Raw genomic sequence first — 19,260 nt, forward strand, 5'->3', positions numbered from 1 at the left:
CACCTCAAAAATGAAGAAGAGCCCTGAAAAAAAAGTGGCTTCAAAAACAAATAGAATCAAGATGAGTGAGAAAAATGTTACTGTTAGTCCTGAAATGACTAAAAAAACAAATTTTGAAGAGGTTGATATGTCTAAGTATCAAAAAAGAAAGGTTGGCGAAACTTCTGACTTTGTCACACCAGAGAAACAAGTCAAGACAAAGAAGTTAAAAGTTATGAACAGCAAAACAAGAGGTTCATCAATTGAAAAAGTTAGTGTTCAAAGTAAGGGAAGTACAGAAAAGAAAGCAAGTGAAGAGAGTAAGAAGGAAACAGAAAATGGTAAGGAAACAAAAGATAGTAAGAAAGGAAGTGCAGATAGTAAGAAAGCAGGTGAAGTTAGTAAGATGGGAAGTGAAACTAGCAAGGAAATTGAACCTAGTCAGAACAGTGAAGAATTCAAAAAATGGGAAAGTTCTGAAATACGGAATCTATTCACTGAAGAGGAACTGAGAACAATTAAAGGATTCTATGCATTGGCAAACAGGAAGTAAGTACATGTCTACTTTAAAAAGTTTTACAAGTGAATTGCAAACCAACTATTATTTGCAAACAATTAGTTGCAGTTCTTTATCTGCAAACAGTTGGTTGCAACTCTTTATATGCAAACAGTTGGTTGCAACTGAATGACTGCAAACAGTTGGTTGCAACTCTGTATATGCAAACAGTTGGTTGCAACTGAATGACTGCAAACATAGGGTTGCAAAATAGTGTCTACAAGTGTGGTTGCAAAAATGTTGATTATGTTGAAATTTTTTGTAGTTCAATTGCTTGGGATAAAAACAAAAGCTTGATCATCACTGGAGATCAAATCGAGGGTTTGATTATGAACGAATTTGTTGATAGTCAAATTATTGATTGGTATCTAGAAAACAACGTGGGACGATACAAGAATATGGCTGTTTTTAGCTCAACCATATGGGTAAGATCTTTCAAACAACTATATTTTGTATTAAGTTTCATATTATTTATCTAATTAGATTAACATTAATTTACATGTAGACTTTAATGAAATTTGATGCTTCGGAAAAGAACATGTCTGCAATGCTAATAAAGAAACTCAGAGAAGCTTATAAGAAGAAGTGTAACTGGTTCATATTCCCATTAAACACAAGTGTTGAGGAAAAAAGTCACGAAGGTTGCCATTGGCATCTTATTGCATTTGATAGAATTGATGACAGTTGGTTTCATTATGATTCCTTGAAGAAAACTCCAAAAATAAGTATAAGAAGTGCAAAGGAAGCAAAGAGGTTTGCAGTCTCATTGGTGAACATAATTAATGCAGCTGGACTAACTAAAAAACAACTCAAATCAAATCCAAAGCTAACCAAAGTTGACTGCCCAAAACAAACAAACTCGTAAGTATAAAATCTATTTTGATTTCATTGTTTTGGCATATAAAATGAAGAGTACTAATTAGTTTATAATGTATTGTAGGATTGATTGTGGTCTGTATGTGCTTCTGTATGCTGATGTAATCAGAAATGAAGATAGTCCTTTGTTTAAGGCAAACTGGCCGGAAGGAATGTCAGAAAAGGCTTCAAGGAAAAGAGCTGAAGTTGCAGCTGCAATTTTGGATGATTCGACAAACAAACCTTGGGTTGAAGGAACAGTTAGTGATGATGAAAATACTAAGTGATGTTTTAACTTCTTGTATGTGAAGAAATAGAACAAGTGACAACAAAAAATGATACTTATTTTGATCTTAAATTCTGAATGAAAAAACTGATGGATGTTTACATAATCATGTTTTGTTTTCATCAAGTATGCAGAAATATGCAACCAAGTGTTTGTATTCAGTAAACAATGTTTGCATTATTTTTGTTTGCAGACTAGTTGAAACAGAATGCAAACACTTGGTTGTTTTTCTGCAGTTATTTTTTATGTGTGTTATCTTATGTGTTGTTAATTTTTTAGTGATTAGGGTCTTTGTTTTGGTTCTAGTCTTTGTTGCTGGAGTTTAGTTGTCCTTTTTGTTTCTTTTTGTTTCCATGACAATTTAATTTCAAAAAAATCGGGGGCTACGCCCCCGAACCCCCGTAAAAAAAAATTCAACTATTTACTTTTAAAATTGGGCAACTCACTCCAATCAATATAATTTTTATAAAAATTGTTCTCATTATTTTGATGAATCATTTCTTCGGACAGAAGAAGAGCAGACACTGAAATTTTTTCTAAAACAAAACGGGGGCTACGCCCCCGAACCCCCGTAAAAATATTTAACAATTCGAGGGCAACAAAAAAACCATCAATATTTTTTTAGACAGAAAGCTTCATATAAGTTAGTTGGAAACAAAAACTCGTTCACAAATTTGCAACATACAAACTGCAAACAAGTTTGCATAGTGTGTAATGTGCAAACAAGTTTGCAGAGGTGTAATGTGCAAACAAGGTTGCAGAGGTGTAATGTGCAACCAAGTTTGCAGTGGTTGAATATGCAAACACGTTTGCAAAGTTTGAATATGCAAATAGATGTTTGCGTACTACACGTTTGCATATCATACTTCAAATAGTTGTTTGCATAACACACTTCCAATCAGTTGTCTGCATACAAAACCTAAAAAAGTATACCTGCAACAGTTTAAAGCAATTATCTTTGCATACATTTAGCCAGAATAAAACTTCATATTCAAATTTCAAATAATCCTTTATCGAGTAACAATGAATAACACTTCATATTCAAATTATCTTTGCATACATTTAATGAATGTCAAAATTAATCTTAATTCAATATTGCTGCACATGTTCTCTTGTTATGATGCGCTAACTTGCCACAACGTCCACATTTTCTCTTCTTCTTAAACTTGGCTGCTCCAGCACTCTCAATTCTCACACTCCTTGGTCTACCAGGTGCTCTCTTATTTGATGGTGGATTGATTATCGTCTCATTTGCTGCAAACACCTTTGGTTCATCACTGTTTGGAATAGGTATAATGGCATGTTCATAAGTTTTCTTGAAGCTCTCAGTCGTAAAATATTGTTCAACAAATGTATCCATTGGTCGTCCATCATACTTGATAGCTGTAATAGCATGCTCACATGAAATGCATTCAACTTGCCATTTCAAACACGAACAATAGAACGAACTCAAATCAACTAATTGACTTGGTGTTGAAAAGATTTCATATACAAATTTCGATGATTTTACAACTTTCCATACAGAACCGAACTTACGCCTTTGTCTTATGATTTTATATATCTCCGGACACAACAAACTAGTCCATTTTTCAGCTAATTCAAGTCTTGTTTGCATCATTTCCATCATTCGTATACGAATGGTTTCTAACATGAGAACTACCGACATGCCCCTTTCCTCCCTTATCCATGAATTATAACTTTCGCACAAGGATGAACATACCTCACCATATCTTTTACCGACAAAATAAGCGTTTGCCCATTTTTCAAATGGGCAATTCTTAAAGAAATCCGTCAAACGTCTACCACCTACTAACTCCATCTCTTTAAAATGAATGATAAATTCATCCTTAGTCAACGCTCGAGCAGCCCGATATAACAAAGACTCTATGTAATCTGCTCTTTGAGAACCATAACCAATTGCATTAACTAAGTTGTTTCTAATGTGCCACACACAATAACTATGGTGTGCATTTGGAAAAAGATCACCAACTCCTTTGATAATACTCGGGTGACGGTCAGACAAAAAAGTATATGTACGACTTCTATCAACAACACGAGCCAAATTCTCCAAAAACCAATTCCAATTTGAATTGTTTTCAACACTAACAACAGCTAAAGCAATAGTAAAAAATCCTGAAAAAAAAACGTAGTTAAATAAATAAATTGCAACAATTAGTTGCAGTTCTTTATCTGCAACTAATGAATTCATTAACTTAGAAATCATTAACTTAGAAATCATACCTTCATTGCCATTCTTTGCACAAGCTGTTAGCAAAGTCCCCTTATATTTGGATTTAAGATGCGTCCCATCAATCCAAATAACAGGCCTGCAGTACTTAAAGCCATGAATACAAGCCTCGTATGCTATGAAAACCCTTTCAAACTGATAAGTGTCCATATCAAGTTGTAGCTGCACATAACTACCAGGATTCCACTTCATAATGGACTTCGTATACCAATCAAGTTTAGCATATCCAGATTCCTCATCACCAAATGCAGAATCAAGTGCTTTTTTCTTAGCATTGTAAGCAATATAGTAAGGGATTTTAACACCATAATCTGATTGAAAAGTAGTAATAATAGCTTTGTTTTTCTTTTTCGGATCAACCTTTACTTCACTTTCTATCAAATTAGATACAACTCTAGAATGAACTGCTAGCTTGTTTATATCAGTAAAACCACCACCGCAAGTGTGCTCAGGAACATATTTCTTCAAATAAAATAACGATGAAATACCAAACCTTGAACAACCATGAACCTTCCACCCACAACCCTCAACCGGACATACTGCTACTACCCGATGAGCATGGTTCCTCTTCATTCTATACCCAAAACCAAATTTGATTGAATACCTATTCAATGCAAACCTAAATTGATCGGCACCTCCTTCAAACTTCTGACCAACTTCAGTAAACACAGATCCCCAAGATTCAGACCTGAGAGGATGTTGGAACAACTTCGATGAACCAGCTTGACTAAAACAAGATGAAGCACTCGATGACTCAACTAAATCCATTTCCTGAACATCAAAACAAATCTATTAACAATGCTGCAAATACAAAAAGCTAAGTTATACTCAATTGTGCAAGCACGATATGCAGTTCTACCAAAATTGTGCAAACACAATTTGCAGAACAAAATTCATCAGAAAAATAGATGTGTAAAATCATCAGAACCAACAAACCATGTATGAAAAAATCAAAACACTAAAACATAAAGCAATCTATAATACATAATCTATAATACATAAAACACAAAATTCATATATACTATCTCCCAGATTCATCAAGTAGAGGAATATAAATAAAGAAACAAATCAAAAAGATAAATAACAAACTATTATATAAATAAAACTAGGTTTAGGATGAAGAAAACTAACTTCAGTAAAGAAGATGAAGAAGATGAACTGATGAAAACGAATGTGAATAGTTGATCAACAAATCAAGGCGAATATAAACCTCCCGCAGAGATGGAAAAACCCTAATTATTTGTGTTAAAAGAAAACTAAAGAGAAGATGAATCAGTGATGAAACTAGGTTAAGCAAGAGAACTTCATCATCGTCTTCTCTTCGTCTTCTCTCCACCGAAATCGAAAAATCGATGCCCTAGTTTCTCCACTTTTCCGGTCGAACAGACATAAGGTAGAGAGAGAGAGCAAAATAGAACTAAAAGGGTATTAATGGAATATTTGAAAAATTCTTATAAAATTTTGACCTGAATAACAATTAATGAAATTATTTTAAACCTAATCTCTAGTTAGCCTTAATATTTTGATAGCAAATAACTAATAGTTAATGATTGGGGCTTTTTTAGTTATTTTGAAATTATTTACTACCTAATAAGTCATTTTCTAAAATTTATATCCGTAAATGTGTGATCAATGTTAAAAGGGATTATAAATCAAACTCTATTTCAGACTTATACGAAATTAATGGTCTTCGTTTCCGATTCATTTTTCTCTCTCTTGATAGATTTTTTAACTCTCCATTGACGATTGAATTTTGTTTAGGTATGAAAAAAGTCTACTTTTATAACTTTTCCTATCATTTTCTAAATTTATATTAAACAATAAACAAAATCAATGTGATAACGAGATCAAATAAAAGTTAGACTGTACCCTTAAAATTGTTGTGATATAGATTTCAACGCTCATACGAGGACCCCTTGGCACAATCTCTCATGTACTCCCCTAATAAGGTCAGGGGCATTTTGGGGGGTCTTTCCAACTTTTGTTAGTGGGGAAAGACTAAAATATCTCTTGTCGACTTGCCACCTCAACTATGGAGTATGCGGTCAACACTTGTTTGCCAAGTGGTTGAAAGTGGTGACATGTCCAAAATCCTAAAAGTTCACATTCCATTTCTAGAGAGGGTGGGATCCATGGTTCATTGAACTTGAGTAATTTTTTTTGAGAAATCAACTACGATCTACGTTAGTCGTTGCAAGCTATTGATACATCATTAAGATGTGATAAGCATGATAATTGTTTAAGTTCAATTATTAATGAAAGCGGTGTAAAGTCCAACAACATGAATGAGGTCTAAACCCCGATAAATTTATTATATTATTTACACCTTTAATAACCCAAGTTCGTCTACCCCCTTTGGTGTAGACGTGTAGTGGTAGGATATCCCTCTTAAGCCCGACAACATCTACTTTATTTTAGTGTAACTAAATTACACGAAATCTTGGTGATAAATTGTTTCCACCGAGATTCGGTCCCAAGATCTCATGGGCTTAAAAGGGATGTCCTACCACTACACGTCTACGCCACAGGGGGCAGACGAACTTGGGTTATTAAAGGTGTAAATAATATAATAAATTTGTCAGGGTTTAGGCCTCTTTTATGTTGTCGGACTTTACGCCGCTTTCATTAATAGTTGAACTTAGACAATTATCGTGCTTATCACATATTCATGATGTATCAATGTCTTGTAACCACTAACATAAATCGTAGTCAATTTCTCGAAAAAAAATCCATGGAGTATGTGTCGGAGTACACGTCCACCGATCATTTTTCGTTTATATTTTGGCAAATTTTGGAGAGACAAATTTAACTTGCCAATCATTTTTTTGGGAGATTTTGACATTGACCCCCAGTTTGATATCAATATTAGGACTATATCCCTGTTTTTTTAAAAATTTTGATTTATACCCCCATGTGAACGGAAACCGTCAACTCAAAGTTAAGTTTCAAGTGTGCCAGTTGCACATGTGGATCAAGACCAAATCACCCTTCTTTACATTTCAATTTCAAACCTTATACCATCTTCTTCTTTCTTCACCATTAATCACCTTCGACTACAAAGGCAACCAAGCCACCTTCACCGAGAACCACCACCATCTTCATCTTCTCCGACCACCAAGGCCACCACCACCACCACCTTCATCTCCCACCACCACCACCTTCATATCCCACCACCACAACCATCATCACCACCATCTTCCTTCCCATCACCACCGAACTTTATAATTTGTGTATTATCTTAAATGAAACCAAACTCAACAACTTCAATAAAATCATTACATAGTTGGTTTAAGAGGATAATGAAGACACGTGAGAAGCTTAAAAAAAGGATGAGAAGCTGAATCAATTTCAATCTCCAACACCACATCCATATTAAATCCCTAAAAAAGAAATTCAAATTGTTGAACAATAAGAACTTTTCTTGACGCCACTGATGACTGGTGATATAATGCTTTCCTGATTCCATCTTGGAGGAAAAAAAAGGACATATAAACTTGTGAATTTGATGTTCACATGGATAAAAATTAGGGTTTGGGGAATAGTCAAATTGAATAACGGTATACAGTATTAAACAAAAAAGATAGAAACCCTAAAAATTCCAAAGCATGTAATGAAGAAGAAAGACTGTTGTTAATTTTGGCACTCACCATTCTTTGAACCATTTGACGGCAGGAGCTTTAGACCTAGGAATTGGGCGCATATCATATAAATAGCAATTCTCCATCAGAGATAACTGAGTGAGAGAGAGAGAGAGAGTCCAGAGGGAAATGACCGATGAAAATCACCATTTGATTGAAGTTGCTGAATTTGGTTTCATTTAGGATAACAACCAATATAAAGTTTGGTCGTGATGGGGACGAAGATGGTGGTGATGATGGTTGTGGTGATGGGAGATGAAGACGGTGGTAGTGGTGGCTTTGATGGTGGGAGAGGATGAAGATAGTGGTGATGGTTCTCGATGAAGGTAGCATGGTTGACGGTGTAGTCGAAGAAGGTGATTAATGGTGAAGAAAGAAGAAGATGGTCTTGAGTTGGAAATTGAAATGTAAATAAGGGTAATTCGGTCTTGATCCACACGTACAACTGGCACACTTGAAACTTAACTTTGACTTGACAGTTTCCGTCCATGTGGGGGTGTAAATCAAAACTTTTCAAAAAAATGAGTTGTAGCCCTAATATTGATATAAAAGTGGGGGTCCATTATCAAAGTCTCCCTTTTTTTTTTTTAAAGTCGTCATCTATTTACCTTTCAACAAAAAAAAAAAGTCGTCATCTATTTCGACTTCCGTTTGGGAGACCAAGGTGGGACCCAATATTCCCATCCTCAGGTTCCTCCCAAATTCACGTGGCAATTCCAAACGTGCCAAAAACTTAATAAAGTATAAGGTGTTCAAGTTGTGTTCTTTTCTGCCCTATCCGTGTGTTTATTGTGTGCAGCGCCGTACAATTCCCGGCCGACTGATTTCCTTCTCCCCTCTTTTAAAACCCCCATTCTTCTCCTCAAACCACACTGAACTTCTCTCTCTCTCTCTCTCTCTAATCTACACTTTCTCTCCTTAATATCTACCTTCCCTCTTTCTAATCTCTACTCTGTTCACTAAGAATGGACTTGAAATCAACAGAGTATTCAGTTTCATTGTCACCTTCTTCCTCATCATCATCTTCCGAAAATGTGAGTAGTCCTCCATTACCATCAGAATTAGTCTCACACAAGAAAAGGGCAGGTAGAAAGAAATTCAAAGAAACAAGACACCCCATTTACAGAGGCGTTAGACAAAGATCAAATGGGAAATGGGTTTGTGAAGTTAGGGTTCCTAATAATAAAAAAACAAGAATTTGGCTTGGAACTTATAAAACTCCTGAAATGGCAGCTAGGGCTCATGATGTTGCAGCTATTGCTCTTAGAGGAAACTCTGCTCCACTTAATTTTCAGGATTCTTTGTGGGTCTTACCTCGTGCCAAGTCATCTTCCGTTAAAGATATACAAATGGCAGCTCTTGAGGCTGCCGAGTCATCATCTTCGTCATCGTCCAATGGCTCATACTCTGCCACATCAGCGACTTCTGCTTTTGAATGGACAAGCCAGAGACACGGAGGGCCGTCTCTGGAACCTTCTAATACGCCGTTTTTTGACGAAGAGGCGATATTTAATATGCCAACTTTACTTGCCAACATGGCAGAAGGGATGCTCATTGAACCACCATATATGCAAACAGACAATGACATGGAGTACAATGTTGACTTGAATCTTTGGAATGACTAAATTGTTCTCAACTATCTCATATCAAACACTAAAAATCAAGGGACATATGGGTTAGAGTTTTGATGAAATAGAATATTTGTATCTGTCTTTGTAATAGGATAGTAAATTAAAGTCGATTTTATTTATCAAATTAATTTTTTAACAAATAAATAAATTAAGTGGAAACGTGTTTATTTTTGCTAGTTCTACCGGCGAGATCAAAATAGAAGTGATAACAATCTAAGTTCACCTTACCGTCCTTACCCTTGTTTTCATTTAATCAGGAATAATAAAAAAAGAGATGCAATCAAAATGATATACAGGAGTATTAATTTATGACTTGATAACTCACCTTTATTAAAAGACAAAAAGATTCAAAATTTGTCTGCGATCTAGACCGTTCTTTTAACTGGATAAATCATTAAGTCATAAATTAAATGTGAGATGTGAAATACATTTAGCTTTTACACCATTTGGTGTGGGGAATTTTTAAGACAAAAATGGGACCAGCAACTTCCAATTTCTAATGATTTCCACTCAAATCTATAAAACTGCCAAAAATAGCATTATTACTTAATAAAGAAATACCTATTCTACACGTGCCTCTTTCTTTACCCGTGTACAACTCGCGGATTCCCCTAGTTCATAAAGATACCTAAGAGCATCATCTCCCCTTTCAACAAAAAAAAAAAAAAAAAAAGAGCATCATCTCCCCAAGATCTTAATTCTTGAGGCATTTTTTTTTAAACAAAAAAAAGGATTTATGTTGAAGGAACTAGCAAGAAAGGGGTCGAGATCAGGCCAAATTGTGTAAGTGGCAGCTTGATTTTGCTACCTTATTTTGCAAAAGTAACAAAGTAGGTGAAATTGAGCAATCTACATCAGAGTTCACCCTCCTTCTAGCCATTTCTTTTCATCAATTCATTACAATTGTTTTGAGAAGTTAATATTCCGATTAAAATAAGTAATTTGACATTTCTGATATATTTTCTTTTTGTTGAAAAATTTGCTATATTTATTTGTTAATCAAGATAATTTACGTTTTCTTTTTTGCGTTTATTCTAAGTTATTTATAATTTTTCAAATTGTTTGGAAATCAAATTAAAAAAATAGCCGTAAAAAATTGAAAATGTGTGATATTAGTAATTAAATATTAGAGAATTTCTAAAAATAATAAAAAGAATGAGAGATGCCAATTGCCAAGACGAGAACCAATTTTAAGAAAGCAATTTTGGTGCTGCCTATAAAACTCCCTCTGCATACACATTGGGCCTATTTTAATGGGCTTTATCTCTATGAAAAAGCACGTATCCTTTTTTCTATTGTCTAGTGGCCTGGCCTATGATCTGGTTTCTCTTTTCTTCTCTCTCTCTCTCTCTAAAAATCCCAATTCTGGATTGGGAAATGAACATGATAGGTTTTGCTACGGTATACCCTAAACCAGTCCCCTCAATTCCAAGACCTTTGAGTAATTCTCAAATTCCTCCTTCTATCTTCATCCGAGGAATCCCCAATCAAAACCCTAGAAATCGAAGAAGAATTGTGGTTTTCGCCAACAATGGCGTGAACAATAATAAAAACTCAAAGGAGAGAAGAGAAAATGGTAGCCCCCCCAAAAGTGATAAACGGGCATTCTTCAACTTGAAATGGAAAAATGTGCTCACCCCAGATCCGGAAAACTTCGTAGCAGTTGGATTAACCGGGCTTCTAACTTGGGCAAGTGTTCAAGTTCTGTGGCAACTTCTTCTTATATCAATTGCAATCCTTGTAGCTGCTCTCAAGTACTCATTTATAGCTGCTCTTCTTATTTTTATACTCATTACCCTTCTTTGATTTGATTCTTATTCTATACAATTTGCATATTGTTTTTCCAATATCTGATAGATCAATACTTGTTTGATCACTTTGTAAATGTGTTCATTTGTATTGTCTGTGAAATCTCATATCTTTTTGGTACCAAATTCTGATCTTGTAACTAGTTTTTATCATCAAACTTGAATGATTGTAAAATTTGAGGACTTTTGTTATTATAGTTTGTAAGAATGGAAAGGCACTTAGTCCCACTCCCACATTGCTTTAGGAAGACATCCCTGACTCTGGGTATAGATAATAGTTGTCTTGCGTGTCCGGCTAGGCATTTTCGGTGGTTTGACACTTTGACGCCTTGATTTGTTACGCCGAGAAGCTAGTGGTGGTCTAGGGCAGGCCCCATGCCAAGGAAAGACCTTGTACCATGTGGAACTACGACAATGGGTCTGGGTGGTGCCTAAATTAAGATAATATAGAGACGGGTGCTAGATCATGTTATAATAGTTCGAAGAACAACATTATGAGAGTTGTGAAGTGTTGTGAACAACTTGACTCTAAAAACTCAAATAGTTAGAGAGATAGGATACGATAAATGTAATCAGGGTCTCTTGATCTAACAAGAGTTTGACTTACAGCAACCCTTTATTATGTTGTGGAAACTCAAAGAAATTAACTCTGAGGGCTTTTGATTATGATAACATCTTAGTAACTACTTTAAAAGCGCGTGTGTATATCGAGAAATTAGGACCGTGACTTTCATTCTCAACCTTTCGTTCTTTCATGCAAAATGCTAGTTTCCGGTGTTAAGTTGCCACTGTCTCTAACACTAGACTTACGCTAAGATATCACTCTCGTTGTGGCTTCACAGTTCATAGTTCATACACAAACTTATTCCCTTCTAAGGCTTTCTTCCTTCCCGATAATAGTTGCTTACTCGTTTCTAAGACAGGATAAATGAAGGATTTTCGCTGCAGGGACTTTACCCGATAAATGGAGTGAAGTCTACCTTTAGTTTCTCTAAAGAGCTTGGTAATCCTGTGAACAGTAGAACGAAAATGAAGGATTTTCATTGCAGGGACTTTAAGTTGGTGTTAAACTTGTCTCCTTATACTAAGGGTGTTGGGAGGAATATTTGGCTGCAAGCTCATTCTTTAGTTCTTAGTTAGCGAAATAGATAAGTTTTTCGTTATATATTTACATCTTTAATCTCTGATAGGACATCGATGTGGTACTTTCGACTTTCACCAGCTTTTTCCTGTAAAGTGCATTATAAGCCCTATACTTCCTTCTCCTCCTTCCTGGTCTTCTTCCCATCAATGTTGTTTGTTAGATCATCAATCACTTTACTCTGAATCCTGTTTCACTGAGAATCCAAGATTGTTAAAGATAACACTTCTGAATGACAGGTTTATCGAATTGAGAATGATTTGATTTTCGGTAAGAATGATAACATTCACATTCACAAAAAAGTGAAACGAAAGTGGTATTTATGTATCACTTACTCCCATAGATAGTTATGTGGGTCCCATAGATAGTTATGACTTACGTGGGTCTCGATATAATGTTAGAATGAATAGAAATTTCTTAGTGTCAATTTAAAGCAGATTCAAATTGAGTTTGGTCTGGAGTTAGAGCATCTCCAATGGGACACTCAATCTCTAACACTTAGAGTGTCACATATGACTCTTTGGAGTTTTTGTTAAAAAATCATCTCCAATGGAACACTTTGTTACACACTCTATTATGAGTTGGACACATTTATTATAGCGTGTCTAGAGAGAGAATCTCTAAAATGAGAGTGTCTACTTGAGACTCTCTAAGTGTTACTTTATTATTTCAATCAATAGAAAACTTTGCTTTTCAACTACTTTTTATCTATTGAATTGAAGAGGGACATGTGTATTAAGTAAGAGATTTTAGAGATCTCCATTGGAGACCAAACAAATGTAGAGTGTCTCTATATTGACACTAGGAAAGAGAATCTTTATTTGACACTTGACAATTAGATTTTTAGAGTGTTTATTAGAGTGTCCCATTGGAGATGCTCTTAGAAAACGTAATTCTAAGGCTGCAATTATAATATTTTATTTTTATTTGTAAAAAGTTCAATATGTTGTTGGTGGGAAGATGAGGAAAATGTTAGTCCACGTATTGTGAAAGTGATGGACAAACTTGAGCCGCATATGAAACCTATTTCTTTTTCATTTATTATACTATAGAAAGAGACAATTAGGTCTAAGCTAAGAACTAAAATATCAATGGATTGTTTGGTTAAGTTAAGCTACTAATTGGATCACATTATTTAGTCAAATTATTTTGTGACAATGGATTTTTCTACATTTCAAAAGTTATGTGGAGATCATAATGTTCATAATCCTTCCAAATCGGGTTGGTTAAGATCACTTGACCAAAACTCTTCGGTATTGATCAATATATCTGAATATTAAAACGTTTTGGCCGTGTTTAAGTATATTGCAACTTTATGAACATATAATATTATGTCTTTTTAATTTGAATCCAATTGTAGAACCACTAAAACAAAGATTACAACCAATCTCTAAAATAAGATGCACAAGTTTATTTCCAACTTAAGAATATATTAAAGAAAAAGATAAAGTCCATGATAAGTAGCCAAATCCAAAAAGAGGCAAGGGACCATCAAGAAAGCAAAGATGGTGTAAAGTGACTAGTTGGCATGTCCACTTGATGGACCAAGACATGACAAGTATCAATAACAACCCCTTTAGTGTTATAAAGTGCCATACAAAAAAGAAATAACACACACAATAAATGTGTGTTGAGATGGCACTATCTCCCTTTTGTGCATTGGATGTCCTTAGCTTACTCTTTTTGACAATAACCACTTGGATTGTTTCCCAAATGGGCTTATAATAAAAGCCCAAGAACGAATCAAAATTTAAAAATAAGTTGTCATGAAACGATACATTAATAGGAGCTTACAGATATTGCTTTTACTACTAATTGAAGTTACAGATAGACAACATGCAAACAATATGATGTATGTTCAAACTCAAAAAATAAATAATTATTTTTTCTTTGGAGATTTCAAATTCATAATAACTCTTCCGGTAAATGATATTAGAGATGATTAAACCTTGTTATTATAAAGACAAAACTAATAGATCATTCTATAAATATCTTTTGGTTGAATGGTCAATGTGCAAAGTATGGAATTATATTGTTTTAAGACGACGTTCTCTCTGTCGAGAACCTGTCATTAGATTTTCTTATATTTTTAATCGGGTTGGACTCTTGGTTTCAAAGCAATGATTTACATTATCAATTATCTTTGACACACTTTACCATTAATTTATGTTTCTTTGATGTAGTTGGACCATTAATCCCATAGAGTACCAATTCTTTAGAGAAATGGTATACGTCTCATGGTGGTTCTCTTTAGAGAGAGAGAGAGAGAGAGAGAGAGAGAGAGAGAGAGGGAGGGTTGGTGACTTGGTGTGGTTGAGAATCAACCAACTCTCCCAAAAATTCTCCAATATAAAACCCCAATCCACCTTTCCTCTTCTCTCAGTCTCAGCTAGAGAACTCTCGACAGAACCACAAGCCTAAAAGGCTCTACCTCTATTGGATTAACATTCTACAAGAATGGCCCAATCAATTATGCACCCTCTATCAACCCCAACCAAAACCCTAAAATCCCCAATTTCAGATACTTCATCATTATTACTCCGGACCATATTAATCAATCCTCATCGTTCCTCAACCCGTTTCATTAACTCCATATACGCCGGTGACTCTCGAAATCTTAATTCCGGCGTAGTTAGCCATAGTCGATCTGACTGGCAAAGTTCTTGTGCAATTTTAGCTAGTAATGTTGTCTCCCAACAATCCACCGAGAAAACAGAAAACACAGATATAATCCCCATTAACGGTCATCATAAAACCCTAGATCTAGTCCCTCTTAATCATCTTCGTAAACCATTATCAATCTCAGATCTATCTCCAGCTCCAATGCATGGATCTCAACTTCGTGTTGCTTATCAAGGTGTTCCCGGTGCTTATAGTGAAGCCGCCGCCGGTAAAGCTTATCCAAACTGTGAAGCGATTCCTTGTGATCAATTTGAAGTTGCTTTTCAAGCTGTTGAACTCTGGTTAGCCGATCGAGCTGTTTTACCAGTTGAAAATTCATTAGGAGGAAGTATTCATCGAAATTATGATCTTCTTCTTCGTCATCATCTTCATATTGTTGGTGAAGTTCAATTACCAGTTCATCATTGTCTTCTAGCTTTACCTGGTGTTCGAAAAGTTCAATTAACTAGGGTTTTAAGTCATCCTCAAGCTCTTTCTCAATGTGAGTTAACTCTTACCAAACTCGGTTTGAATGTTATTCGTGAATCGGTTGATGATACAGCCGGTGCTGCTAATTTCATCGCCGTCAATAACCTCCGTGACACGGCGGCGATTGCTAGCTCACGAGCGGCGGAGCTTTACGGATTACAGATTTTAGCCGACGGAATTCAAGACGATTTAAGTAATGTGACTCGGTTTGTGATGTTAGCTCGTGAACCGATTATTCCAAGAACGGATCGGCCGTTTAAAACTAGTATAGTTTTTGCTCATGATAAAGGGACGTCAGTTTTGTTTAAAGTATTATCAGCATTTGCATTTAGGAATATAAGTTTGACAAAAATTGAGTCGAGACCGTACAGGAATCGGCCGATTCGGGTTGTAGGTGACCCGAATGTTGGAACGGCAAAACATTTTGAGTATATGTTTTATGTTGATTTTGAAGCTTCAATGGCGGATCAAAAAGCTCAAAATGCTCTTTCTGAAGTTCAAGAATTTACTTCGTTTCTTAGGGTTTTAGGAAGTTACCCGATGGACATGACTCCATTTACGCCTTCAATTTCAGATATTTGAGATCAAAAAAACGAAATTCAGCAAAAGAAGAAAAGAAAGAAAGTAGTTCACCTTTTTTACTTGTTATAATTCATTGAATTTCTTAAAGAAATGAAATTAGTATCTGAAAGAATAAATGTGGGGAATTAAATGTGGGTGAAGAAGACTTCACCATTGATTGGTTGGATGGAAAGTTTAGGTTTCTAAAAGCAATTTGATAGGGGAGTAAGAAGAGAGGGTTTGGTTTGCTTGGTGGTTGAAAGAGAATCAGAAAGGAAAGAGAAGAGAGAGAGTTTGTTAAATTTTGTATCATTGAATTTTGATTGTTGTGGATTTGTGGCATTAAGATTCTTGTATGTTCAATAAGTAAAAGTATGTTCAAGATTGTTATATGATTATGCCCGATTATCTTTCCGAATTGCTAATGATATTATTTGTTCTCCTTTGTATCTGATTGTATGCTCATCGCATGCAATAAAATTTAATATTGTTTTGTTTGTTTTTGATATATCTCAACATTATTCTAAGTTATTAACGATATTATTTGTTTCATTGTCATCTGTCGGTTATTGAAGGACATTCTTACGACAACCATTATCACGTTGTACTCATAATGGATTACAGAATGTACATATTTAGGGTTATGTTTGGACGCAGACGATATTGTCATGTAGTTGTATCTTCTTCGATACAATGTTCTCTTAACGTTTTCCTAAGTCTCATGTCACATGAGCCTCAGCATTTGGAGATATATGGAGAAGGAGATGTGAGTTGCCGTATCAATTGAAAGGGAGGAGTAGCAAGACCCAACTTGTGTATTGAGTATCATTATCAACGCTCACTAACCATGCAACTAATGGGCTTCTTAACTTCAATTTATCTAAGGACAGTGTTACATCTCCTCGAAGTATTAAGGACACCTTCTTCAAGGTAATTGTAGGGGAGGGTCACGAAGAAAAGTGGCGCCTCTAACAAAAACGAGATCCCTTAATACTTCCTTCTATTTAAGGAGAGCGAGTTTCTTCTACTTCCACAGCTTTTTGTGTTTTCTTCCTACCCATTTTAATTTACTAACTTATTTAAGACTTGGTTATCGAGCAGCATAATCCTTTAGAGTTGCACATAGAAATTTACTTCAATCGAGCAAAAATGAAGATACATTTTTTTTAGTGGAGGGCTGGAACAACACTAATCTTTCTCCACTAACAAACTATGGAATAAAAATGATACAACGGGCTTATTTGTTTCACAATTCTGACAGAAATATACATCTTATTGCAATCACTTCAATTGTTTAATGAAAATGTTATGTAGAATGGACATAAAGGAGTTTTTAAACTTTATATATTCTATTAAACTTTTTTTTATACTTAGATGAGACAATTAAATGGGACACCTTTAAGCAAAACAAGTTGGAACAATCATAATCACATTATAGTCTAGTAAATAGGTACTAAAAGAAAGATAGGAAAAAAGAAAGCCAAAGTGATAAGGAACATGATCTAAACAAATTGACTAGCTTAGATCATACATAAACATGGAACTAAATGGATGAAATGCTACTTAACTAAGCTTTAATCCCTAATCATTTTAATAGAGATCTGTCTAGGATAGGCAGACATAGTTTTGTATGTATTTAAATCCCACTTCTCAAGAATTTTGTTTCTCATAACAAAGTTTGTGGGACGAATGAATGTCTTTAAATAAATAAACAGATCCCCAAAAATTGATCACATTTTTGCAACAAGAGTAACTTATAATTCAAGCATCAAGAAAGGGGACAAAACATTATTAATCAAACCTTGATTCTTTTTTCCTATAAAACAATATCTTCATTAATAATTAATCCAATCCTTGTTTGGGTGTTTGATTATATAAGTGCAGTACTTTTTAAATTAGATAGATATGAAATCCTGTGTTGGAAACCATTTGTGTCTCCACTTTCATGGAATTTTAACAGTTAATTACTTCTACATTTTCTCTTTCCATTTTGTAATGAATTGGTTTCTTTAATATGGTTTGACTATAACAATTAGTGGTAATTGAATTGGTTTCAATTTGGGTAATTCTTCATATATATGAGAATTTTCCAAGTATTTAGATTGTTGATACATCTGGTATCAATCAGTCGGATCATAGAGGTTAGACGTTAAAGGCCAGTGTTTCGAGTTCACAACACATATGTGGTATGTATTGTTTCCATGGTTTGATTCGAGTTCATACTCTTTCTTGAATATTAATGAAAACCAAGTTTTTGTTCTTAGCTCTAGTTATATGTTGAGTTGTCACCCTATCTATTTCTTCAAATGAAAATAGAGTTTCTCATAGTACTCAGACAAGAATATCCTTTTTGGAGAGATTTGCTACCTAACAATAAGGCAGAACTGAGGTATACCTAAAGTGGGTTAAGTGGAGGTGAGTGATTATTTTTCCTTAACATTTTGCACCCACATAACAATATCAACGGTTGGGGGTATGCTCTCGGAATTCAACTACTTCCTTTACAGTTCTGAAAGCGGTCGAACTTTCGTAAGCAATATGAACTCTTAAACTTCTTCTGTCTTGACTTTCTTAACTTCTGATTTGATTTTTACATAACTCCTGACTTCAAATTTTGTTTCGAGATTAATCCTGACTATGATTTGTTTTATAGGCCAAATAGGATACTCCGGACTCCAAGTTATAGATTCAATAGAATGCTGTTGATTCTAGATATACTAGAGACTCTTGATTCTAGATATACTAGAAGCTCTTGATTCTAGATTTTTGATACACTTGAATGCCCTTGAATCCGTATCCTAGACATTCGATACTCTTGATTCTATCTTCTTAATTAAGGCTTATATTCCAGAAACATATGGAATGTTTATCATATTATGAAAAAGAATGAGAGACTGAATGAAATCTTTCTAACATTACCACTGAGGTGCTATTCTAGACAAACTAGAACGCTCTTGATCCTCTCCGTAGAGGTTGATATTCCTTGAACACAAACTATATCACTCTTAGTGCTAAATGCACAGGAGAAAACCTAATAAGATTTGAAGTTCATTTTGGTCTTATTTATAGGTTTTGAATAGGTATAAAATAATAAGGTGCATTTGTTGGCTATTGGGCAGAGCAAGTGGCAGAAGCAATTAGGACAGATAGATATGCAGAAAACTAGCATAATGAACATGATTCGTTGGACCTAGAGGTGATCCCGAAAGTATTCGGAAGATGGATAATCTCTGACTGTTGGATCAAAAAGCAAACGACAAGGAACAACGTGATCCATAGGATCCTAGCGTATGCTCCAAAGTGTCCCGAAGATAAAAAAAAAACAAGAGACCCTTAGAATTGTTTCGTTTGAGTTTGATCGAAGCCGTTAGATCTGGGTGTTTAGTTACTGCAAAAACAACTCTCAA

The 19,260-nt window shown here is 34.9% G+C and overlaps 1 protein-coding gene and 2 pseudogenes across 3 annotated transcripts; 2 read left to right on the forward strand and 1 right to left on the reverse strand.

The window, feature by feature from the left end:
* Nucleotides 1-2,760: 2,760 nt before the first annotated feature.
* Nucleotides 2,761-3,495, reverse strand: LOC147564665 (uncharacterized). Its single transcript, XM_086635875.1, has one exon. The coding sequence runs from the start codon at nt 3,493-3,495 to the stop codon at nt 2,761-2,763; it is 735 nt and encodes a 244-aa protein (XP_086492001.1).
* Nucleotides 3,496-8,432: 4,937 nt separating this feature from the next.
* LOC147564666 (dehydration-responsive element-binding protein 1B pseudogene) lies at nt 8,433-9,367 on the forward strand (annotated as a pseudogene). The gene has a single exon (XR_015227880.1). The product of XR_015227880.1 is annotated as a dehydration-responsive element-binding protein 1B pseudogene (transcript).
* A 4,998-nt stretch (nt 9,368-14,365) lies between these two features.
* Nucleotides 14,366-16,268, forward strand: LOC147564667 (arogenate dehydratase 3 pseudogene; annotated as a pseudogene). The gene has a single exon (XR_015227877.1). The product of XR_015227877.1 is annotated as an arogenate dehydratase 3 pseudogene (transcript).
* Nucleotides 16,269-19,260: the final 2,992 nt, after the last annotated feature.

This window comes from Eschscholzia californica, unplaced genomic scaffold, assembly GCF_041429995.1.
Source record: "Eschscholzia californica isolate CP2 unplaced genomic scaffold, dmEscCali1.0.p SCAF_1, whole genome shotgun sequence".
Taxonomy (NCBI): Eukaryota; Viridiplantae; Streptophyta; class Magnoliopsida; order Ranunculales; family Papaveraceae; genus Eschscholzia; species Eschscholzia californica.

What these genes read in the sequence shown, in the direction of transcription:
- LOC147564665 (XM_086635875.1), bottom strand. Translation starts at nt 3,495, where the DNA reads ATGGAGTTAGTAGGTGGTAGACGTTTGACGGATTTCTTTAAGAATTGC.